Below are 26,813 nucleotides of genomic sequence, written 5' to 3'. Positions count from 1 at the left end.
GTTTATACATCGCGTAACTAGTACTCAATGCGAATAAACACAAAATTGCCCAAATATTCAATTGCACTTTGTTAAATATAAAACAAAAAATCTATTTGTTTGTGGAAAAAGTCAATCTTAAGATGCTCTGTAAATGGTAAAATTTTAAAATGAAAGACATATGTGCAATAAAAGGGAACTACCTGTCATATTCATGTTCACCTTTTTGACTCAAATGCTCATATTTGATTTATAGCAATGTTAAACATTTATCCAAATTATTAAAATTCTAAGATAAACACTAAACAGGGCATGGGGTTGATAATATGTATCTATGTTTCGTATGCAGTTTAACTATCGAGTTGACCTTCGATGACCATATAAGCGATATAAACATAATTAATATTAGTTAATATGTTCTTTGAACAAGCAATGCAGAATTATCCTTTCCTTGCCATAATAATTGAAAAATGTCTAAATATCTGATGTTGTTAGCCTTTCCTGAAAAATAAAATATTTGATTATAATCCGGGCTATCGAATCTAAATTCTGTCTGTAACTGCCTTTTCGGCACATTCACTCTTTGATCAGTTGTTGTGGTTTGTTCTATTTCTCAGATAACATAATCAATGGGGGCTATTTAAATCAAAATAATGCCTCAGTGTGACAAACATGGTAAAAATTAAAGTCATTTTAAATCTATGTTCTATTATTCTACTTTCAAGTTAATCCAGAGTCATTCAGGCTTACAAAACTACCATTGGTTAATGCAAAAAAATAAAAACAAAAAATTGAACAACATTTTACTCATAAAAATTCATCAACTTTTCAAAGGAAAAAACAACATACTCTTATCAACTTACAAACCTAGATAAGTAGTAATATAGCAATGTAAATTTTGTGTTTGATGTATTTAAAGTAACAGATGATTTTCCTGCTAATTCTTTACCTTATATACAAGGTTTTTTTTTTTAAATAATTAATTTTCACCAATTTTTAGTGTGTTCTTAAATATTTAATAACAAAAGTTTTATATTTCTTTGATAAATTCAACTTTATATAAAAATTACAAGAAATCAAATATATATGATCTCATTACATCCTCTTCATACCAATTGCTTCAGTTAATGTTAAGCTTTTCTTCATTTAAAAATTACAAACATATGTTTTTGATCCTTATGATCTCATTACATCCTCTTCATACCAATTGCTTCAGTTAATGTTAAGCTTTTCTTCATTTGAAAATTACAAACATATGTTTTTGATCCTTTTGCTACTCTCCTGACATATTTTGTCAGTAACCATAAGACTGTTCTAAATGGAATGTTTAGAAAATCAGTACATGCAGTAGTGATATCAATTTTAAATTTACAATCTCTCAAAAAAATAAACCTATTAGTCACTTGATTGCACATTTTTTCAAATTTCCAAAGCAATCTTTTAATAGGTTTAAGGTGTATAACACTTTAATTGTTTAAGAATCTTAGATAAAACGTGACAAAAAAAAATACTTTGCAAGACAGATTACTTATTCTCTGACTTTCTCGTTACATTGTAAAGATATTAAAAAAAATTTATAAGGATTCATGTTGAATTTTATAAAGTTAGATAAGCTACATCAGAAACTGAATGTCAGGAGTGTAACAAATGTTTGAAAACTTTCGAAAGTTATGTAAACCATCTCTAAAATGAAAAAAAAACGTGTCCTCATATAAATGAAATTAATAACTATTTCGACGAGACGATTAATTAATTTAATTTTGGATGTAACACTTCTTCAAATTGGCTGAAAGTGTTTTGTCTATCAGCTCCTAGACATTATTGTGTAATGTGACAATAAACTCATCAGCGTTTTTTGTTAATTACTTCTTACAAATAAATTTTAGAATTAAATAATAATACCGCAGTTCCACTATAGCACTACGATCTGCGTAAATGTCGTAATATTGTCGTGGTGAGGTCTTCTAGATGTGATGAGCGTGACCAACTTTGTACATGTTCAAAACAATCGTGGTGCGGTCGTGGCGAAGTCAGATCGTAGTAGAAGCGTAGTTAGAGCGCAGTAAGGTCGTGGTAAGATCGCAATGGTCGCTGTACTGTCGTTGCGAGAGCGTAACAAAAGCGTGCTTATATTCGGAGAGACTGCGCTACGATCTCGATGTAACTACGACCATTACGTTATCAAGGCGACTCATCTATGCTTCCACTACGACTATACCACATTTACACCACGCTGTCCAGGACGATAGTACGATTCTAGCACGCCCATGTCGTCCTTATCACGCTCTTCTTACGACCTGACTACGTTCATACTACGACCAGATCAGGATTCGTTACTATCAGAGCTCCCTCTGCTTCTACATCTACTCCTACAACCAATCCCACGTGTTCTGGTAGATTTTAGTGGCATGACTGTGCTGTTTCTGAGAAATCTACGTATTAATCAGAAATATAAGGAATGGAACAGTATGTATATTGAACACGATGTAAACGTTATAGCTGAGAACGTAGTAAGATTGCTGTATGGACATACCTCAATCGTGGTAAGGACGTGATATAATCGCAGAAGACGGGTGGTAAGATCGTGTTGCAATCGTTACCTCGTGGTATGGTCGTAGTGAGAACATTATGAGCGTAGTAAGACCATGATAATCGTAGGAAAGGCGTGGTGAGAACATGATATAATCGTAGGGATTGTTCTAGTATCATCGTGAAATCAACGATTTTAGAACTATAAGTAATAATTTTCTGTTGTTTTCAATGTTACAGGGATTCCCGATTCTAAAACATTTGATGTAACATTGATGATATGTTTGATCAGAAACTTGACATCTATAACTCAGCCAATCAATGGATTTGACAGTCTACCACTACCAGGGGAAACATCACCAGGATCTGATCTAGCAAGGATAAAATATTACAGGAATAAACTAGCTCATCACGATAGTAATGGAATAGACACTGTTTATTTTGATACAGTATGGAGAGATATATCAGATGTAAGTTTGTCTCAACATTTATACTTGTAGTTATATCTAACATGTTGGATAATGATTCCATTGCCAATAGAAATCTCAAATGAATTTATATTTGAATAAAGTAATAACTAACCTTTTCTTACTAAGTGATTTAGCACCAATTGCTCTTATATCTAAATGCCTTATTGGCCTTTTTTGGACTGATGATAGACATCGTCAATCGATTATCATGATTATCGTAAACTTTTTGAAAAACCTTCTACCCTGAAACTAGACAAATTGCTACCAAACAGGGAAACTGTGCCTGAATGTTTCTTAGGGTATTTTGTTTCTAAATTGGGGATTTAATTTATCAATAAAAATAGGTCATGTTTCTAGAAATAGAGAAAAGGTGGTTGAATGTAGTTTTTACGTAAAGATTTCATGAAAAGCAATCAAAACCTTATGGGACTGACTTGATATCTAAATCTTACAAGACTTATCACTACCTCAATTGCTCCACAAAATATAGTGCATTTATCATAACGTTCTATACATCCTATCCATGAATATTTCCAGAAACTAATATCAATGTAATATATGCTCATGTATCCAAGGCACAAATTGATATTATTAGAATTTTGCCTAACTTTTGCAAGGTAGAGAGGTGGAGGAATATACTATCTGTTCTAAAAATATATATGATGTCATTCATACCTGCCATCTTTTTAAAATGCTCATTGGGGTTTTACGTGCAAGATTACTCTTACAGTCCTAAAAAAAACTTTAAATGCATCTTCATATTGTTGTTTTGCTTCTTCATACTTTTTAAAGCCTATTGTCATTGTAACATTAATTGTTTTGTTTGAGATTGTGGACAAAATTACTCCTTCAAAATTTGGGAGCTTTCATGGGGACCCCCCCCCCCCCCCCCCCCCAGAAATAGTGACAGTTGGCAGGTATGGCCATTGTTAAAGCCATTTTCAAAATTGGAGTTAATTTTAATTGTCTAGAATTGCTGTTAAATCGACAACAACCAATGCAATATTTAGTTTAACTTCTCACTGATAAATTGAAACAATCTTTATCCTCAGTGCTACAAGCACTTTGATTGACTTATATCATTGTTCATATCTCAAAAATTAAAGTAGCAGTTACACAACCGGCAGATAAAACATTATCAGCAGATCAAGCTCTATCTAAGTTAAGATTTTCTGATAATATGACAATCCATTTTGGAATTATTGTCAATTTTTATACGCCCGTTTATAATAGTAATAAGGTATATCGTTGTCCATCCATCGTCAACATGTCGGTCAAATAACCTGAAAACGCTTTAACCAATTTGCATGAAACTTTTGTGCATTGTTTATTTCTATTGACTATCTCCCTTTCAATATTTATAAATTTTAGATTTTACGTTTCCGAGTTGAGGGGTTTTATTCTGAAAGGGTTCCGCAAAACCCAGTGAATTGCCTACTTTTGCTGTTGTCTATTCCATCCATACACGATACTCAGAGACTTTTAACACCTTCAAATATATCCAATTATTGGTGCTATCAATAACTGTTGTGAACATCACCGGCATTATTGACATCTGTGGTTCGTCTTATACTTGTTCAAGTGCTTTCAACATCACTGATAATGAAATCGTCATCGCCATTTTGAGCTACTTGCACTTGATACCGTTGACTAGCAAGTTTTACTTATTCCTCTGAAAATTTCTCAAACCAATCCACTTAACTATCGGACATTTTTGTATATCAGAATGTTACAGACCATAAGATGACATTTTACTATTATTTACTACCAATTCTGTGTCACTAACAAGGAGTAGTCGAGGGAGGAAATTGATTGAATAGGTTTATTTAGATTACCCAAAAAAGGGGCGCAACATTTTGCAAACATGGGAAAAATTCAATAACCGTGCCCACAGAAGTCTAATTATTATTTGATTTTAGTCTGCTTGAAATTGACAAACGCATGTTTCGTATTTTTGTTTCATTATCTTTTTCAATAAATCTTAAAATCAAATTTGTCTTTCCTTCCAAGTTACATTTTCTTGACCAAAAATGTTTGCATCACTTATTCGCATCACATGGCGACGGCTTATTTCGTTTGTTGACACTACCAAACTTTCATTGTATTGCAGTAAATATTTGGTATCAAATTCAGTCAAAATATGTATTATCAAACTGTGATATATGCAAGCTTCCTGAAACGCAATAACTTTTTTGGCTTAAAAGTAGATTTCCTTTCTCAATTTTACTTGGAAGCATGTGTTAGAAAGTGACTGACGATGCCTGAAGACATGGTTATCTTGAAAATGTTAATACAAATAACTTGCATACTTGTTATTATTTGTTATCCTATGCTCTTGACTATGCTTTATTGTTGGTCCATCCATCCGTACCAAGTACTCAGAGACTGTTAAGACAGATAACTTGCATGCTTGGTAGGATTATTTGTAAGCATATTCCATTGACCATATTTTACTGTCTGTCTGTCCATCCATACACAATATTCATTGACAGTTTGACAGATAACTTGCATACTTGGTAAAGTAGTCCCTATCCGTCGAAGTCGAAGTGGACTTAAAGTTTGCACTTTGTCTGTCTGGCTGTCATTACATTACATTGTGTATGGATAAAAGATGTTGACATTTTCAAGATAAGTTACTAATCTATATTAGTTTGTGACAAATGATAGAAAACAATCTTTGGAACTATAAATTATAATTGATTATAATTTGAGAATATATTTAGACATTGTACTACATCTTATCTAATTTCAGGGACCTATTTATCATATCTAATGTTTGAGTATTTTCCACACTTTTTTCATTATGCTTTAAAATATTGATTGGTAATTGATTATATATAGTTTTATAACGACAAGTTACAGATCTAGATCAAATGTTTGCTTCCGTCTGATATATTTGTGCAGAGTTTTGGTCCTTGGACTTGAAAAATTCTGTCATATAATCAGTTTTCCACACTGTTTTTTGTCGTGCCTGAAAATACATGTACATGTATTGACTTGATATTTACTTTTTGTTCACACCATGACAAGTTATAAAAGAAGTTTGCATATTGTTTCAGTATAATGATTTTTTACCTGGTAGGGGACTTTAATTGTATTGCTTTGCAGTACTCTTATAATGTTTGTTTGTTAGAATATTCCCTTGACTATATTGTGATCTGTTCGCCTATTTATACACAAATTAAAAGAAGGTAAAGACACATACATGTAACTTGCATATATGGTAGAATTATGTGTTATCATATTCCCTTGACCATAGTGTACTGTCTGTATATTATCTGGACTATACACTACTTTCTGTCCATCTCTCCATACTCAATACTCAGAGAATGTTACAGCAATGTGTCAAGACAGATTACATGCATACTTGGTAGAATTTTTTGTAATCATATTCCTTTGATCATAGTGTACTGTCTAGTCGACGGTCCATTTATCCATAATACACAGAGAATGTTACAGCAATGTGTTCAGACAGATTACTTGCATACTTGGTGGAATTTTTTGTAATCATATTCCTTTGATCATAGTGTGCTGTCTATTTGGTGGTCCATTTATACATAATACACAGAGAATGTTTCAGCAATGTGTTAAGACAGATTACTTGCATACTTGGTGGAATTTTTTGTAATCATATTCCTTTGATCATAGTGTACTGTCTATTTGACGGTCCATTTATACACAATACACAGAGAATATTACAGCAATGTGCCAAGAGAAATAACTTGTATACTTGGTAGTATACGTTGTTATCATATTCCATTGACCATATTGTACTGTCTGTATGTCGGTCTATCCATTCACAATATACAGATAATGTTTAGACAGATTACTAGGATACTTGATCTGATTATTTGTTATCATATCCCCTTGATCATAATTACTGTGCTTAAACGGCTGTGGGTAACGTGGGTAACTTAAGTTACCCACAGCTCAAGATTGAGCTGCCTGGCATCGGTAAGAAAGTTTGTCCCTACATAATAACGATACCATGAATACGACAGAAATGTTCTGTAATTAAAAAGTTATATAAATCTTGTATGGAAACTCTGCAATGTAAAAAGTGAATAAATACTAAAAAAAACTGTTACAGCACAATTTTCCAAAAAACTTAAAATGTCCGTAACTTGAAACAAAACTAGTCCGAAACTTTTTAATTATACCAATAGGGTTGTCCGTAACTTTAGCATGCTGTCCGTAACTTCAAAAAGATCGAAATAATATGCCTGTCGTCAGGACTTGATATGGTCACATTTTTTTTAAATTGAGGTCAAAGGTCATATGTAAAAATTTGTTTGGATGGGTTTCAATTTGACATTTTTTCTATTTCTAAACTCTACCTTAATATAAATGATACTGTTTTGGCTTTAGTAATGTTTGTTATCATACATAAACCTTAATCATTGAGATTTTTTTATCCAAAAAAATCCTAAAACGACGTCATAGATTAGAAGAAAATAAAACACTGAATAGCATATTTTGACATGTACAAATAGCTTCAGGAAAAACGATTTCAATTAAATGTAAGCAAACATACCCATTTTTTACATTTTGAAAAAGGGGGTTTGAAAATCTCCAATATACTAACAGTCATTAAAACAACTTTTTAGAAAAAAGTGACCGTACGAAATTCTGACGACAGGGCAAAAACTAAAGAAGACATATTTGTCTTTAAGTTAAGACCATTTTTAGCCGTGTGTCATTTGGGGAGATTAAACTCGCGATCTAGACGACTTTTTACACTTCTGTCACTGCACTATAAAGTTCATCTAGGTAGTCTTCTTGATCGTTATTATGCTGGATTAACTAGAAATAATATAGCATCAGATATTATCAACCACTCGCTCCAATCGTAACTACTTTCCCATTCTCGCTACGCAGTACAATTTTTTAGTTCAATCAGAAGCCGGGTAGTTCCGAATGCGCTGGCGCAACATTGGAAGTGACGATGTGCACAAATGATGTTTCTAAAACCAAGTTTTTGATGGAACTGCAACGAAGGGTCTTTGCTGATTTTTGTCATAAATTGTAACTCATAGCAATACGAAACCAGGTCCATAATAAATGGTGCACAGTTAGTCACCATTGGAATTCCGATAACCTGACGATATACAGAGTCTCAAAAACGAACAAAAATGTTATCTTGTCAAAAATCAAGGGCAAATATAGTATTAAAGTATGTCCAATTGACATAGGTATTTTGTTTATTGCTACCAAGAAATGACATGAAAGAGTTTGAACATATATATTCACATTCTGACTTTTTAAATGCCCGTTACAGATGTCGTTTTCTGAAAATGTAGTCAGTTGGAATGTTGGTGAATTGGTGATTTCTTTTTTCAGAACCGCTATGGAAAATTTACGTCAAACAAAATAATGTCATTAGCAGCTTTATTGGCCGGGACAAACACAAATCCATTGACTAGTTCTATAAGTTTATGTATGATACGAGAAATAGGTTTTTTTTTAGTAATGTTAAACAATTACCCGTTCCTTGTGAAGCCTATTGATTATGACCCTTAATTAATGCTACTTATCTGATACAGATTAAAAAAGGCCTCTGAAACTTGGTATTCTTGTTGGTGATATTATACCAACATGTGACCCTAGTTTGCTTACTATAATATTTTTATATACAAGGACACCTAGCTGATATTGATAATGACTCTTCTAAATGCTGCTCCTTTGAAACTGCTTGACAGAAAATCTTTCAAACTTGATAGGATTGTGTCGCCATTATGGGAAGTCGGACATATTATACCGTCATGTTGGTGCAACTTTTTTTATTTGGAGTTATAGGACACAGCTCGAATCAATGTATGATTTTTTGTACAACTTTATTAAACACACATATTATTTCTCATGTATACAGCAAAGCCTAAATCAAAAATTATCATATAAGGTAGAAATAAACAGACTACTGTTTTGAAGAATACAAAACATCAGATATTGATCTATTCATTTATAGGCTGTAAGTCGATTGGGAGGTCAAACAATGTATCAGGAGTGTCAAGAGTTAAAGGTTAAAATCCTAGACCAGTCTAATAAGGAAATTATGTTGGAAATCAAACAATCAGTGGAAGAGATGAACGAACTGAAACTTACAATAGACAATTTGAGAATGGAGCATTCAAACTTTATGGAAATTTTGAAAGACCCAATACCATCGAACATCAAAGGTACATAATACTTATTGATACAGATAAAAGTAGATTAACTTATTCACGAGAAGGTATGGCCAACTAAAGTTACAACGACATAAACTATTTTGATAAAGCCTATGCACACGAGCTGGATAATTCATGTCTTGTAAGTGAACGTTTTATGGTCTCAATGTTACATCTTAATATACCGTTTGTTGTTCTTGATCTCATTTACTTGGTTAAGTGACTGAAAAAAAGACAATAATTTTTATTCCAATCAGACCTTAAAAACAAACTGACCACAAGCATGATACACATTCAGGTGATACATACACAAATGATTATTTCCCGCATGTGACGAAAGTCGCAATATGCAAGACATGGTTATGAAAATCCGGCGCCGGTTATGGCGTAACCTTTTTGTTTAAAGCTTTATATGTTAGAAGGTAGAAGACGAAGTTTCTGTCTGTCATTTGTCCATTGCCCTTTCCTCATTTTTATTGCTTGACTGCTTTAAAAAAATTGTTATGTGAAATACTCACTTATTATGAATTATAGGATATATATTTTTAGTATTTGGGTTCCTTGCATTGTCTCCCATGTATCAGTAATCAAGATAAGAGTTACATGGAAAAGTCCGTATATCAGATAGTATAAGCTATAGGTCAACTGCATTTAATTTTGTGTATGGAATGATTGAAAGGTGTAAATGTTTGACTGACAGGTTTCATCTGACATTAACCTCAATTTCGTGGTTCATTGGACAATCTTTAGTTTTTCAGGATTTATCTGTTTCTCAAATACCATAACCAATAAGGCCACGCTTTTTGGTGTATGTAATGAGTGTTAGTCCTACATTGCCGCCTGGTAGATTTCATCTGAACTTGACCTCATTTGCATGGTTCATTGGAAACATTTAGGTTTTTGTGCTTTTGTTTTAATTCGTAGATGTTATAAGCAATATGTCATTTATATTTAGTGTATGGATCAATCTTGAGGTGTACATACCTGTCTGGCAGGGTTCATACGACCTTGATCCCATTTCCATAGTTCATTCGTAATGTTGTCAATTTATAAGGTACTGCAAGCAAAAGGTGAACTATATTTGGTGTATGGAATGATTGTAAGGTGTACATGTCAGGTAAGTAGGCGAGACATTTCAGCCTTTAAACTCTTGTTATCATATGTTGGTCATAATTTTTTTTTATGTTTTGCTTTCTTCACAGAATATAGGCTAACCTTTAACATGTATAAGGGACATGTAACCTTGGCACACAAATCACGCACATGTAAATTTGTGTGAATAGTCAGATCTCTGAGGGGCAATATCCCGTATTCGCCTCAAATTAAGGTACTCAAATATAGTGCGTAAATAAAAAAAATCTCTGCAGTGATATTAGACATGTTTCATTTTTTGGCAGTTAAGCTGCCTTATGCGAGCACCCTAGATTTGTGTTCTACACAATTTACTCTGAAATACGTGCCATTGTAATTATATAGCTGGTTATTATGTTTATAACTAATTATACATTTTTGTCATACTCTTATTTCGGAAATTCAAAAACTATGACCAGAAAAACCTTAAATGATCGTCGAACTACCCAAAACTTTTAAAGCTGCGTATAGAAAGTAGTGCTCATTAGAAATCTGTACTTAGATTAGTATTCCCTTTGCTTTTGGCTACGATGTCAAAGAACAATTGAATGAAATATTTCATCGCCAAAAATCTCTAATTACAAGTAGTTTCAAATTAAATATATGGGAGTCCCTGGGGTCACCCCACCCCCTCCTGTTTGAGAACTAGGAAATGGTTGAGATATCCATCCCTAAACCATATAAATTCATATATGGGACAATAAAACAAATCAAATGAAATATATTAGGAGTCCCTTGGGTCACCCTACCCCTACTGTTTGAGAACTTAGAAATGGTTGAGATCCCCACCCCTAAACCATATATATTCATGTATGGACAATGAAACAAATCAAATGAAATATAGGGGAAGTCCATAGGGTCACCCAACCCCTCCTGTTTGTGAACTTAATACTAACATTTATGATAAAAGATATGATTTTTCATTTCCTATCAATTTTTAGATAGTGACGTTCCCTTATCACCATCTTACGGTGTTCATAAAATTGAGAATGGAAATGGGGAATGTGTTAAAGAGACAACAACCCGACCAAATAAAAAACAACAGTCATATATCTCAACTTGTACGATTCGTTCGTGTATGTAACAATGTTTTAGATTTTAACGAGAGAAATTTATGTTTTACTGAAAATTATTGCACCAGGTTTTTCGATATCACAAACTAGTCAAAACATTTACCAAATTTTATCATCGGTATAAGGACATCATTCGTAAATATAGCTCAACATGCAGACATCTTCTTATACCTTCAGGTATTTCACATCAATTTTTTTTTATGAAAATATTCTTCATAAAGCACAAACATGTCAGTATTCACCTTAGAAACTAACAAAACCTTTAAATATACTTATTGAGAAGGGATATAGTTACGATGCTGTTGTCAGGTCACTAACGATTGCTTATTTTGGCATTAATAGTGATTCACTTATAGGGTCTCCGCATCGGAACTAAACACATTTTTTTCAAAAACCAGTTGTTGGCATGACATGGGTTATGTTCTCCTCATTTATGTTATGACGGTATGATACTACACCCTTAACGGGACGGATTGTGCCTGATATTCATATGATGAAATCATAATCTTTCAATCAGTTTAATTGAAGTCTGGAGCTGGCATGTTAGTTAACTGCTAGTAGTCTGTTGTTATTTATGTATAATGGTCATTTTGGTTATTTTCTTTTGTTACATCTTCTGATATCAGATTCGGACTAATTTCGACACGGTTATGAGATCTCAACCCTCCCCCTATACCTGTAGCCAATGTAGAAAAGTAAATGCATAACAATACGTAACGCACATTAAGATTCAGTTCAAGAGACGTCCGAGTCTGATGTCAGAAGATGTAAAAAAAGGAAATAAACAAAATGACAAGAATACATAAAAGGCAACACACTACAAGTCCGAGATTACTCGGTCGTCCAACAGCTATTTGTCCATCCAAAATAGATGCGCTGCTACTTCGCTTCTGGTGCCATTGGAATTATATACCTTATCGGGTATCAATTTGTTTATTGTTCATTTATCTCTTCATTTATGTAAGCTTCACCTACCTGCCACCCTTTATTTTTCAATATGTAAACAGTTTTCACAGTGAACCATCTAGCAATAGTATTTAAACATTTGAACTTCCTACACTTTACACAAATATTCCACATTCCAAACTAAAAGACACATTGAAAGAGTTGGTATTGGCTTTTTTTCATAAAAAGAAGAATAGCTAACGTAGATGTAAGTATCTTTTCTTAGGGAGGGATAAATCCTTCTTTGTAAAGGATCCCTCTGATTCAAACAAAAAATTCTCTGAAAAATGAAATTATCAAGATGATTTATTTCTTGATTGACAACATATTTATTACGTTCGGATGGCATGTTTTTAACAGACTGTCAGTATTCCAATGGGAACAAATTGTGCCCTCTTTTTGTTGAAATGTTTCTTTATTATTATGAGGCTGACTTCATACAGGAACTTCTTAGAAAGAAAGACGTAATGTTAGCAATATCTTGAATGATCTTATTACAGTGTTGAATTGGTAACCTTTTAGAATAAGTTTATTTAAAGAAGTGATAAGTTAGATGCTTTATTTCTTGATTGACAACATATTTGTTACGTTCGGAGGACGTGTTTTTCAACAGACTGTCGGCATTCCAATGGGAACAAACTGTGCCCCTCTACTCGCCGACTTGTTTCTTTATTATTATGAGGCTGACTTCATGCAGGAACTTCTTAGGAAGAAAGATAAGAAGTTAGCAATATCCTTTAACTCTACTTTCCGCTATATAGATGATGTTCTTTCACTAAACAATTCAAAATTTGGTGACTATGTAGAACGCATCTATCCAATCGAACTACAAATAAAGGATACTACAGATACAGTTAAGTCGGCTTCATATCTTGACTTACATCTAGAAATTGACAATGAGGGTCGGTTGAAAACAAAACTTTACGACAAAAGAGATGATTTCAGCTTTCCAATTGTGAACTTTCCATTTCTAAGTAGCAACATTCCAGCAGCACCTGCATACGGGGTATATATCTCCCAAATGATACGATATTCCCGTGCTTGCATTTCCTATCATGATTTTCTTGATAGAGGTTTGCTGCTCACAAGGAAGCTATTAAACCAAGAGTTCCAAATGGTGAAGTTGAAATCATCCCTTCGTAAATTTTACGGACGCCATCACGAGTTGGTTGACCGTTATGGAATAACCGTTTCACAAATGATATCGGATATGTTCCTTACGTCGTAACTACAATCCCCTTTCCTTTCATGAATATGACCTACCGAATTAGACTATTTACCGGATTTGTAATCACTTAAGCAACACGACGGGTGCCACATGTGGAGCAGGATCTGCTTACCCTTCCGGAGCACCTAAGATCACCCCTAGTTTTTGGTGGGGTTCGTGTTGTTTATTCTTTAGTTTTCTATGTTGTGTCGTGTGTACTATTGTTTTTCTGTTTGTCTTTTTTATTTTTAGCCATGGCGTTGTCAGTTTGTTTTAGATTTATGAGTTTGACTGTCCCTTTGTTATCTTTCGTCCCTCTTTTACAAGGATCATTTCCAGGCACGGTTAACAACATTTCCGCAGAAACGAGCATGTGCTATCCCGTTTGAAATAAATTTTCTACAGGTACAACCAAACTTCAAAACTAAATTATCATATCTATGGAAAAATTATGTTAAGGTTTTAAGTAATTTATGGTAACGATATCCCTGGTTTATTAATATACCAGTAATACATAGATTACATTAGTTAAAATCAAAAACGTTAAAACAGACACAGGCATAGCGAATGAGCTGTGAAAACATCGTAAGATGGTGCCGAAGGAACATCAACATCTAAACATGGAAAATTAACAATAGGGAACGAAAAATCGTCGCTTTTGTCTTAAATATTAGTGTAGAGTGTCCCGTTTAGGTCCGAAATATCTAAATTTAGGTAAGGACAGTTATCACCATTTAAATTTGATTTATTTAAAGTCAGTTCCTATGGGTACATTTCAGCAGTATAGTGATAAAATTCTTAATTATTTAACGACAAAACATCTTGAAGATAAAGGTAAGTGTTGTTGAATTTATCAATTAAATGCAATTTCGACCGTTTTTTGTTTACCTTATACAAAACGTATAACCAAAGATATCTACAAATCAAACTTATAAAAGGGTATATATAAACTTGGGTATACTGAAAATTTTACCTTTAAAATCGATTACTGTGTCAAAAAAAAAACAATGAGACAAAATTAGTAAGTTCCGGAACTAACAAATGCTATTTCCTCTTAGTCATTTCATTATATATCACATGTTACCTACTACCTTATCTGTAAGTTCCGCATCTGACAAGCGCACCACAAAACGGTTCATTCGAGATTGGCTATAATCATGGGTCATACTCACTTGGTTGACCCTTCTTAATTCAATGATTGTCAAATTGTTTCCTATAGTAGTATTTCAATCAGCATGACTTTGTAAACTGACAATACGAATACTTAAAATCTAGACTTAAGGAGGCTCGCGGGTAAAAAAAATCAGTAAATATTAAAACATTTTTTTTTTCATTACACTTTTAGGTCTTACTCGATGGTATGGTAAAAAATCAACCCAAAAAATCAATAAGTGTTGGCCCCAGCTGACTTTTAAAATGTTTTTATCATTGAAAAGCTCCAAATTATCTATCAGTGGTAACAAAAAATGCCTCAATTTTGCATTAAATTTAAAATATCTTTTTTAACACATCGATGACATTTATTTTTATTTTTTTTTCAAATAAGCTTTACTTAAACAAAACCATTGTAAAATTTAAGCGATTTCTGTAATTTGGTTTGTTTTTTATTTCGATATTACTTTGTTTCAGTTATTAGTTCAACAGGAAAAAAATACCATCAAGTTTACAAAAATACATGCTTCTTTCAAAGGCAGATTGTGAGCTAAAATGAACGGTGACCCAATAGCTTTATGTTATTTTTCTATTAGGCATGGAAAAAGGTTATTTATAGAAAAATAAGCAAAACCCCATTTTGTAAAAAAATTTTGATCAACACCCGTAAGCCCCCTTAAAATAAGGTATTTATACAGTTTCTCATTTGTTAGCCAACATGACGTAAACATTGCGAATCAAATCATTCACCTTTATTTATAACTTATATAGTACAATGCTGTTGATTAAAAAATATTCCATGTCATACCCTTTTGTTTTCCAAATAATCAATACTTCCAATAATTGATAAGTTCCAGATCTAAGGTATCAAACAGAACTATTTTGACAGAAGATAAAACTGTGCCTCTTACATGTCTTATAACCAGCTTGACTGTATCAAATGATATTAACAATATAAAAAATCCAGGCTAAAAAAAGGCTTAAACACAATGAGATACTTTAATTCAGTCACTGACCCGCGATAGCGAGGGTGTGTTCTAGTATATAATAACCTTGGACATGCTTTGTAGCTATTTATATTTAATATTTGGTCAGTTCAAAGGTTTTCAGATCTGTCAGTTGTCGATTTAGCCTAAGAATTCTACAATATAAGAGGAAGATGACATTTGACCTTGAATGTTTAACTCAAGGTCAAACACTTGATCTAAGATATGACAACACAATGAATGGACATATTATTTGAATGATTTTATAAGTACTTGCTTGTTTATAGACATGTTCAATGGTTTACAAAGAAATTATGTTATTGTCTTGCTATAAAGTTTATATTTTGAGGGCTTTTTAAACAGGCAGATGTGGTATGCTAGCTCATGAGTCAATTGTCTCTTAAGCACTAGCAAATAAAAAAATTGCAGGTCATCTTCAAGCCTTCAATAATTATCAAAACCCATATTGTAAATAACGTGAAATAATATGCACCATAGACTAAGTGCACTATAAACAAGGTATTAAATAAAACTGGAAATTAATATATATATGTATATATATATATATCAATATTATATGTTTATAATGCACAATATGTCTTTACATCAAATTAAAAAATGATTTAACTAACATCATGAAATTAGGCGGTAAAAAGAAATGGAGGTGTTCTAAACTTGTTGTCGATTTCCAGTTTTATTTAATACCTTGTTTACAACAAAATATTTCGAGTTCTCTTTTTTTTAAATAAGATTTTATAAAAACAAGTAGATCTGGTATGATACCAAATGAGTCAAGTGTCCTGCAATGCACTAGCATGTACACAAATGCAGGTCCCCAGCAAGCATTCTACAACAATTATAACCAATACCATTAACATGATTAAGTAAAAGTTCCTGCATTGACAAAATATTTCTGAAATTACATACAACAAAAACTAAGTATAATATTTTAAATGATAATGCACAATTCATATAAATAGTGTTTTTTTTTATTTTAATCAGCTACTCATATATTGTTTCAGGTCAGATACAAACACAAATAGAAGACTGGGAAAAGCAAGATAAAATGTTTGTGAATACGCGAGCCAGTGATTATGTCATGGAATGTTTACAAGAAAACAGTTGCTTGACAATAACTGCCCCATCAGGGGTAGGAAAATCGTGTATTGCCAGACACACAGCACTTGTGTTAAAGAAGAAAGGATACAAAATAATACCAGTGGAATTACCAGCCGACATTAAAACTTATTATCAGCCTGGTAAACATACAGTCTTCATTGTAGATGATATTTGTGGAAATTTCACTGTGAACCAACAACAGATTGATAACTGGAAACAATTGTTACCTGTGATTGACAGAGTTATTGCCGACACGTTTTGTAAGATTATAGTATCGTGTAGGTTACAAGTATATAAAGATGATAAGTTTAATGTATTAGTGCCTTTTAAATCCTGTGAATGTAATTTAATATCAGATAAGTTATGTCTAACAACTGTAGAGAAAACAAATATAGCAAAAACCTATATTGGCACAAGCATGACAGATATTGATGATTTGTCTTTTAAATGTGATTTTTTCCCACTTCTTTGTTCCTTATATCACGAAAAAGAAGATGTAGATGTCAAAGATTATTTCAAAAATCCTTTTGGTGTTTATAAAAGAGAATTAGACAGGTTAAGTGAACATGGTGATGAAGGAAACTATAAAATGTGTAGTCTTGCTTTATGTGTTCTCTTTAATAATCAGCTAAATGAAAAATGGTTCCAAGGTAAAGCGACGGATGAACAACGACAGATCATAAATGACACATGTGAGGCTTGTGAGTTCAACAGTATACCAAAGCCAAAACTAAAGAAAGCACTTGACACTCTAGATGGTACATTTATCTGTAAACAGAATGGTATTTATAAAACTGTACATGACAAACTATTTGATTTCCTTGCTCATTACTTTGGTCAGAAAATGATTGAATGTTTAATAGATCATGGTGATAGTGGTTTAGTACATGAACGTTTCATTTGGCAGACATCACAAACTGACAAGAAAAGTAACATAGACTTCATTATTGAAATACCAGATGATTATTTAGTATCATATCTAGAAAGGTTTATAAGGGACTGGTCGACAGGAAAGGTGAGAGTTATATTCATGAACAACAACTTGAAAGTAGCAGCATTTAGACAAAAGTTATTACAGCACTTAAAACAACTAGACAAAACACAACAAGTAACATTAGCCAACACAAAGGATAAAATGTTACCAAAAGAGCATCATGGATCAGGTTCTACTCCACTGATACTAACTTGCTATGATGGTTTTATTGATATGGTACAGTGGTTGTTACATAATGATGTGGACGTGGATCAGTGTAGAGATGATGGGGTTACTGGATTGGGCTTTGCAAGTCAGAGAGGACATACTGCTGTAGTAAAGTTACTGTTAGAGAAGGATCCTAATGTTGATGTATGTACCAACAATGACTGGAGTCCTCTGAATACAGCAAGTGATGAAGGACATACTGATGTAGTAAAGTTATTGTTAGAGAAGAATCCTAGTGTTGACTTATGTTACAAGGATGGCTGTAGTCCTCTGTACTGGGCAAGTAAAAATGGACATACTGCTGTAGTAAAGTTACTGTTAGAAAAGGATCCTAATGTTGATATATGTAACAAGGATGGCTGGAGTCCTCTGTACTGGGCAAGTTTAAAGGGACATACTGCTGTAGTAAAGTTACTGTTAGAGAAGGATCCTAATGTTAATCTTTGTGACGACGATGGCTGGAGTCCTCTGTACTGGGCAAGTAAAAATGGACATACTGATATAGTAAAGCTACTGTTAGAGAAGAATCCTAATGTTGATATATGTAACAACAATGGCTGGAGTCCTCTGAATACAGCAAGTGATGAAGGACATACTGATATAGTAAAGTTACTGTTAGAAAAGGATCCTAATGTTGACCTATGTAACAAGGATGGCTGTAGTCCTCTGTACTGGGCAAGTAAAAATGGACATACTGCTGTAGTAAAGTTACTGTTAGAAAAGGATCCTAATGTTGATATATGTAACAAGGATGGCTGTAGTCCTCTGTCATGGGCAAGTAAAAATGGACATACTGCTGTAGTAAAGTTACTGTTAGAGAAGGATCCTAATGTTGATGTATGTACCAACGATGGCTGGAGTCCTCTGAATACAGCAAGTGATAAAGGCCATACAGATATAGTAAAGCTACTGTTAGAGAAGAATCCTAGTGTTGACTTATGTAACAAGGATGGCTGTAGTCCTCTGTACTGGGCAAGTAATAATGGACATACTGCTGTAGTAAAGCTACTGTTAGAGAAGGATCCTAATGTTGATGTATGTACCAATGGTGGCTGGAGTCCTCTGAATACAGCAAGTGTTAAAGGACATACAGATATAGTCAAGTTACTGTTAGAAAAGGATCCTAATGTTGATATATGTAACAACAATGGCTGGAGTCCTCTGTACTTGGCAAGTGTTAAAGGACATACAGATATAGTAAAGCTACTGTTAGAGAAGGATCCTAATGTTGATGTATGTACCAACGATGGCTGGAGTCCTTTGAATACAGCAAGTGATGAAGGACATACTGATGTAGTAAAGCTACTGTTAGAGAAGAATCCTAATGTTGATATATGTAACAACAATGGCTGGAGTCCTCTGTACTTGGCAAGTGTTAAAGGACATACAGATATAGTAAAGCTACTGTTAGTGAAGAATCCTAATGTTGATGTTTGTACCAACGATGGCTGGAGTCCTCTGAATACAGCAAGTGTTAAAGGACATACAGATATAGTAAAGCTACTGTTAGAGAAGGATCCTAATGTTGATGTTTGTACCAACGATGGCTTGAGTCCTCTGAATACAGCAAGTGTTAAAGGACATACAGATATGGTAAAGCTACTGTTAGAGAAGAATCCTAATATTGACTTATGTAACAAGGATGGCTGTAGTCCTCGTAGTCCTCTATACTGGGCAAGTAAGAATGGACATACTGATGTAGTAAGGTTACTGTTAGAGAAGGATCCCAATGTTGATGTATGTACCAACGATGGCTGGAGTCCTCTGAATACAGCAAGTGATGAAGGACATACTGATGTAGTAAAGCTACTGTTGAAGAAGGATCCTAATGTTGATGTATGTACCAACGATGGCTTGAGTCCTCTGAATACAGCAAGTGTTAAAGGACATACAGATATGGTAAAGCTACTGTTAGAGAAGAATCCTAATGTTGACTTATGTAACAAGGATGGTTGTTGTCCTCTGTACTGGGCAAGTAATAATGAATATACTGATGTAGTAAGGTTACTGTTAGAGAAGAATCCTAATGTTGGTATATGTAACAACAATGGCTGGAGTCCTCTGAATACAGCAAGTGTTAAAGGACATACAGATATAGTAAAGCTACTGTTAGAGAAGGATCCTAATGTTGATGTTTGTACCAACGATGGCTGGAGTCCTCTGAATACAGCAAGTGTTAAAGGACATACAGATATAGTAAAGCTACTGTTAGAGAAGAATCCTAATGTTGATATATGTAACAACAATGGCTGGAGTCCTCTGAATACAGCAAGTTTTAAAGGCCATACAGATATAGTAAAGCTACTGTTAGAGAAGAATCCTAATGTTAACCTATGTAACAAGGATGGCTGTAGTCCTCTGTACTGGGCAAGCAATAATGGACATACTGATGTGGTAAGGTTACTGTTAGAGAAGGATCCTAATGTTGATGTATGTACCAACGATGGCCGGAGTCCTCTGAATACAGCAAGTGATGAAGGACATACTGATATAGTCAAGTTACTGTTAGAAAAGGATCCTAATGTTGACCTATGTAACAAGGATGGCTGTAGTCCTCTGTACTGGGCAAGTAATAATGGACATACTGATGTAGTAAATTTACTGTTAGAGAAAGATCCTAATGTTGACCTATGTAACAACAATGGATGTTGTCCTCTGTACTTGGCAAGTAAGAATGGGCATACTGAAGTAGTAAAATTACTGTTAGAGAAGAATCCTAATGTTGATCTATGTAACAAGAATGGGTGGAGTCCTCTGAATGCAGCAAGTGTTACAGGACAAACTGATGTAGTAAAGCTACTGTTAGAGAAGAATCCTAATGTTGATCTATGTAACAAGGATGGCTGTAGTCCTCTGTACTGGGCATGTAATAATGGACATACTGATGTAGTAAATTTACTGTTAGAGAAAGATCCTAATGTTGACCTATGTAACAACAATGGATTTTGTCCTGTGTACTTGGCAAGTAAGAATGGGCATACTGAAGTAGTAAAGTTACTGTTAGAGAAGAATCCTAATATAGATCTGTGTAACAAGGAATTCCGTAGTCCTCTGTCCATGGCAAGTCAGCAGGGACATTCTGATATAGTAAAGTTACTGTTAGAAAAGAATCCCAATGTTGATCTGTGTAACAATGATGGTTTCACACCACAGTGCATGTATTCACAACTACATCAGTATAGTACAGCTGTTGATAAAACATAAACCAAACATTGATGCACAGACCTTTGATGGTGGTAGTGCTTTATATTTCAGTGTAAACAGTGGAAACCTAGATATAACACAGTTACTTCTAGAGAACAATGCTGACTGTAATACATGTGGCCCTAGTAAACAGTCAATTATAGACAAAATAAAAAATGATCCAACAAAAACTTTAGATAAATATAAACAGAATTGGTTTGATAGTCTCATCAAGAATGCATTACCACGTGTAGCAGATTATATAAGTAAGAAATCAGTAGATTATGTGTTTGATGTGGAAGCTGGTTCTTCTCCATTACACATTGCATGTTTTACGGGTAGGATAGGTGTAGTCCGTTGTCTTCTGGACCACAATGCTAACATAAATATATCAAACGAAAATGGAACGACATCATTATTTTTTGCATGTGAATTAGGACATGAGGATATTGTACGTTTGTTATTGGATAAAGGTGCAGATACTCAGATGTGTAGACTAGATGGAAGTTCCCCTTTACAGATTGCTATAGATAATGGTCATACATCTATAGTAATCCGATTGATTGTAACAGAATGCATGAAGAAGTGGTCAAAACAGACTTGATAGGAAATCCCCTTAAAAGATTGCAACATATAATGGCCATACATATACAGTGATCAGAATGATTGTAACATAATGAATGAAGAAGGATGAAAAACAGACTAGATGTCAAATTTCCTTTAAACAATGCTGCAGATAAAAAACATACATCGATAGTAACAATATCACTCTTGTTCTTTAGTCGGTGGTTCTTAATAACATGCCAGAAAAAACATACAAGGGATGTTGAAATGACAACCTTTTAACTCTAATTTCTTTTGTCAGTTGTTCTTTATGACATGTGAAAAAAACATACAAATGATGTTGAAATACTTATTTTTAAACTTTAGTTCTTTTGCCTGTCGTTCTTTATGACATGTGAAAAAAAAACAATTGATGTTGAAATGCTTATCTTTTAACTCTAGTTCTTTTTTCAGTCGTTCTGGTGTCACTTGTATTAATTGTTTTACAGGTATGCCCCTTTACAAATGGAAATATTTCTGAATATTTCGTTGTCGTTCTTTAATTTTAGTTTACCTCCCCCAAATACTATGACACTTATGCAAATGCTTATAATAACAAAATCGAAATTAATTAAGATTGAGTTTTGTCAGTGTTGCGGTTTAGAGTTAAGCCCCATTACAAATGCAAATATTGCTGTATGTTTCATATATGTTCTCTGTTTTCTGAATAATGTTTGCCTCAACCAAATGTTATGAATCCTATATTCAATTGTTATTCACTTCAAGTACAAATTTGGATTGCTCCACTTTTACTGTTCTTCAGTTATGATCCTGTATAACTATATTGCAGGGGCATACTTTGTGTCCAACAGACAAACTCCCTATATATATATATATATTTGTTTTGTTTTGTTGATTAATGTTTTCTCTTGTGTAACATTTTTACTGCTTGTACTGCATACTTGATGTACTTCATACAAATACAAGTATATACTAACATTTTTTTTTGTTATGTTGGTAAATATTTTCTTTTGTGTAACATCTTGACTGATTGTATAGCATATTTTATATACTGTATAAACCTGGAGTTTTCAATTGTATTTGTATTATTATGTTGATTTGTGTTTTCTCTTGTGTGACATACGGTATAAACTGTATATAAATATAGACTTCCATTTTGATTAAATTGCTGTGTCGATTCGTGTTGTCTTTTGAGTAGTATGTCACACTTTATATAATTTATACAAATACAGACAACCATTATATTTGTGTCGTTATGTTGATTCGTATTTTCTCTTGAATAACATCTCTTCTTTTTGTATGCGATTCTTTTTATAATGTTTACAAATGTATATTACCATTTTGATGTTATTGCTATGTTTTTTCGTGTTTTCTCTTGTGTAACATCTCTACTAATTGTATGACATAGTTTATATACTGTATACACATATAGACTTCCAATTTGCGTTTATTGCTATGTTGATCCATGATATCTTGTGTGTATTAACTATTTCATTTGTGTTTGATAACATGACAAATCCCTCTATTTCGTGTGTTGTTGTGATGTTGGGGTACTGTCTTATACCAATATATGAACTGAATCTGATAAAAATTGATGGACATGCACTCATACCACATTTAAATTTCTATAATAGAAATACCCTTATGGAACTGAAACGTTTGCCGCAAACTTGTAGCTAACTAGCTGCAATCTTGCGACAAATGAAAAGGTTGCAGAAACACACAAAATAGGCATTTCGGTTCAATAATAAAGGATATTCAATATGTTATTTTTTAAGTACAAACAATTCATAGAACTGCATGTTTTAATCAAAATAATTAATGTCACCATCATACATGATTAGGAAATTAGCTATTATAAGTTTAACTTTTGCAATTGATTAAATGTTTACATCCAAGCTCTTTTGTTCTTCGAGGGATGATCTGAGCCAGATCAACTCTGCCAGATCACCCCAGCTTGAGTTTCTTTGTTTTGCATGCTTTCCTATGTTCTGTTATATTTTGGCGGGAATGTCAAATCCACTATAAAACTTAGATTTAATTATACGGTTAAGACTATCTTTTAAAAGTTACGTAGAAAAAATCCAGTGTCTGTGCTGGGAATCGAACTCAAGACCTTCAGCCTATCAGCCCACGACACATTCCCCTACACCAGTCCTGAACACCAATTATTAGTAATTTAACATACTTAAAGGAAGCAAGATATTTGCATACGTGGGCCAAACCTTTTTTCGGTGGGGTAAAATATATTTTAAAGGTTGTGTGGCGTTCTAAACTAAATTTTATGAATTGTAAAGGGTTTGTCGTCTAATCTTAAACAAATGGGATGTAAAATAGTTATCCCACTCGGACCTGGTGTATCAGTGTTAGATCACCCTCTGGCCTCCGGCCATAGGGGTGATTTTACACTGACACACCGCGTCCTCGTGGGATAACTATTAAGTACTGTACCGTGTTTATTAAAACTAAGTCCATAATGGCATTTCAATTTGTGCCTGTTGCTTGATTTTCATTTTATCTCTCCTTAAAAAATATCTAAAAATAAACGTGTGTATGCCCACCTTGCTATGAAAAAGTATTGATTATACTTGTTTCGTCACTTTTATAATTTTGTTAAGAATTTTTAGCATGACAGCTCCGACAGTTTTTATGAAATCTCCTGAAAGATGCTAATGTCCAACATCACAACTTTTACTGTGTTAAGGTAAGAAATGCAGACTAATTAACAGCTTAATTCCTTGTAAAATTATATCAAAATCAACTTACAAATACATGTAGTGTAATGATTCAATGGTTTCATGTATCTGTATTGTTTACATTGTAATATAGAAATACATTCTGTTAATATAATTATAATCATAATAAAAACATTTATTAGTATTATTCTGTGTTTTAGTTACCTGATATATTTGTTAAAATGACTATTTCACCCCTAGGTTTTGGTGGGGTTCGTGTTGTTTATTCTTTGGTTTTCTATGTTGTGTCATGTGTACTATTGTTTGTTTGTTTGTCTTTTTTCATTTTAAGCCATGGCGTTGTCAGTTTGTTTTAGATTTATGAGTTTGACTGTCCCTTTGGTATCTTCCGTCCCTCTTTCAGATGGTTCTGTATCAATGTGAATTTGATTCATCATTGTAGTGGGTTTACACACTATTCCTTGGATACACATGATAAATGTGGAGATGTATTCCTCATTTTCACTTATCAGTTAACATTTCGTTGCATAATGACAAAATGTGCAATAAACATGTGCATCCACCTGGGAACTGAGTTACTTAATCATATCAATATCATGAAAGATGTCTAGGAGTCAGCATTCCATTTTATAAGACAAAATATTTCAATCCTTAATGAATATTTCACTTTGTTTGATGATGTCCCTTTGGGAAAATCCTACTGATTTGAGGAGTACTATGTCAATTATATTGCCTATAAACATGATAAATATGCTGAAAATTTGGAAAAAAATTGTTTCAAATGTCATTTTTTCTAGTCATGAGGAGTTGGCTATTCTTGGGGATAACTTACCTCTGAATGAACACAATCCTCTTTTAATGTTAGGTACTTAATACAAACGTAAATATAACGGGATGTGGTATGATTGTCAAAGAGAAAACTTTCGCAAAGATACCAACAATGGATGTAAGCAGTTATACATGTCACCATTAAGCCTTCAACGGTGAGAAAAACCCGTACATGTAAAACGTAAATTGTGCAATATTTAAATCGAGAAAACCAACGAACCGATTACAAAGTCTACAGCAGCAATTCATAGACTGAAATTATGTCAATATGTTTTGTTCCCAGATGATATCTTTGAATCAATGGTATATACACGAAAGCAAAACAGCATGGAAATGACCCCTTTATATTTAACAAGGCCAAGTTACATGCTTTAACCATAAAGTGATCAATTATTCTGATATCCGCTAGACTACTCTTGGTCCGAAGAAGATCACTATTGGTATCGGGTTAGTTGGTAAAGTTTAAGATTCATAGATAGACTGAAAATTTGGAAAGTGATTGTTTCAATTCAGTATCTTTTGAGTCAATAATTTGTTGGGGATTCAGTGTTTTGTAGTTTTAATCTTTTTTGGGTCAGAGGTTAATGTCACAGTGGTTATCAATAGACAGAAATTATTGTTGACTCTGATTTTAAAGTTTACGGACCTAAAACTGTTTTCAATCTAAGAGTTTTCCAAGCCAGTAATCCAACCACTTATCAATGACAATATTATTAGAAGGCATACGTTTTTGTGAACACCAAGAAGGCATTTGAGTTTTCAGAACAGTAATTAAATTCCCCTTTAATTAATTGTGTTTGTATCGAGTGCACTTATGTGTCAAAACAATCACCTTTGGTAGTCTGGTGCTAATGTACTAACCGGAGAGTGTTGTGGCCGTTAGATTGACCCAAAGCAGGTCCAAAGACTGAACAATGGTATTTGCTTTATATCTGCTAGAATTCAGCATTAAGAAGTTAAAGAAAGGATTGAGAATACTAAGAATTTTCTGTGGACTATAACCTTTTGATAAAGAAATAATATCTGGCCTGGTTTTTGGCTTTACTTTATATGGATCCTTTATATCGAGCCTACATCGTGATCCCCCTTTCTGTCGTATAAGTTTTCAGTTTGTAGTTAATATGAAAATAAAAAAAAATATGTGATTTTCAATACAACTGTACACCTGAAATCAAATGATTTAGTTGTAAGCAATATTATGTCACCGTACGGTTTCAACAATGAGCAAAAAGTAAAATCACAAACATACTGAGCTCCGACTAAAAATTAAAAACGAAAAGTCCCTTATTAATCAAATTGAAAAATCAAAAGCTCAAACACATCAAACGAATTGATAACAACTGGCATATTACTGACTTGGTATATACGTTTTTCTATGTAGAAAATGGAGGATAAAAGCTGGTTATATAGCTAGCCAAAGCTCTCACTTGTATGACAGTTGCATCACATTCCATTATATTGACAACGATGTATGGAAAAAAGATATTGTAATGTTAATTATAAAAGGCCCCGACATACATGATAAAATACGTAATAACAATTCCAACGAGACAATCAATGACGTGATTCATTTTCAGAGAAGAAAA

General features: G+C 33.3%; 2 protein-coding genes across 3 annotated transcripts in view; both read left to right on the top strand.

Moving 5' to 3' along the window:
- Window positions 1-23,326, top strand: part of LOC139499369 (serine/threonine-protein phosphatase 6 regulatory ankyrin repeat subunit B-like) — a 38,474-nt gene extending 15,148 nt beyond the window's left edge. The window contains exons 3-5 of the mRNA XM_071288053.1: window positions 2,749-2,978; window positions 8,944-9,154; window positions 16,659-23,326. Of these exons, the coding sequence (XP_071144154.1) occupies window positions 2,749-2,978; window positions 8,944-9,154; window positions 16,659-21,160 (4,943 nt within the window). The 3' untranslated portion in view covers window positions 21,161-23,326. The remainder of the gene's footprint in view (window positions 1-2,748; window positions 2,979-8,943; window positions 9,155-16,658) is intronic.
- The window catches only part of LOC139499378 (uncharacterized), a 262,354-nt gene that overhangs the window by 161,050 nt on the left and 74,491 nt on the right, over window positions 1-26,813 (top strand). The window lies entirely within an intron of this gene.

This window comes from Mytilus edulis, chromosome 12 (genome assembly GCF_963676685.1).
Source record: "Mytilus edulis chromosome 12, xbMytEdul2.2, whole genome shotgun sequence".
Lineage (NCBI taxonomy): Eukaryota > Metazoa > Mollusca > Bivalvia > Mytilida > Mytilidae > Mytilus > Mytilus edulis.
This window is presented reverse-complemented; position numbering and strand designations above follow the sequence as displayed.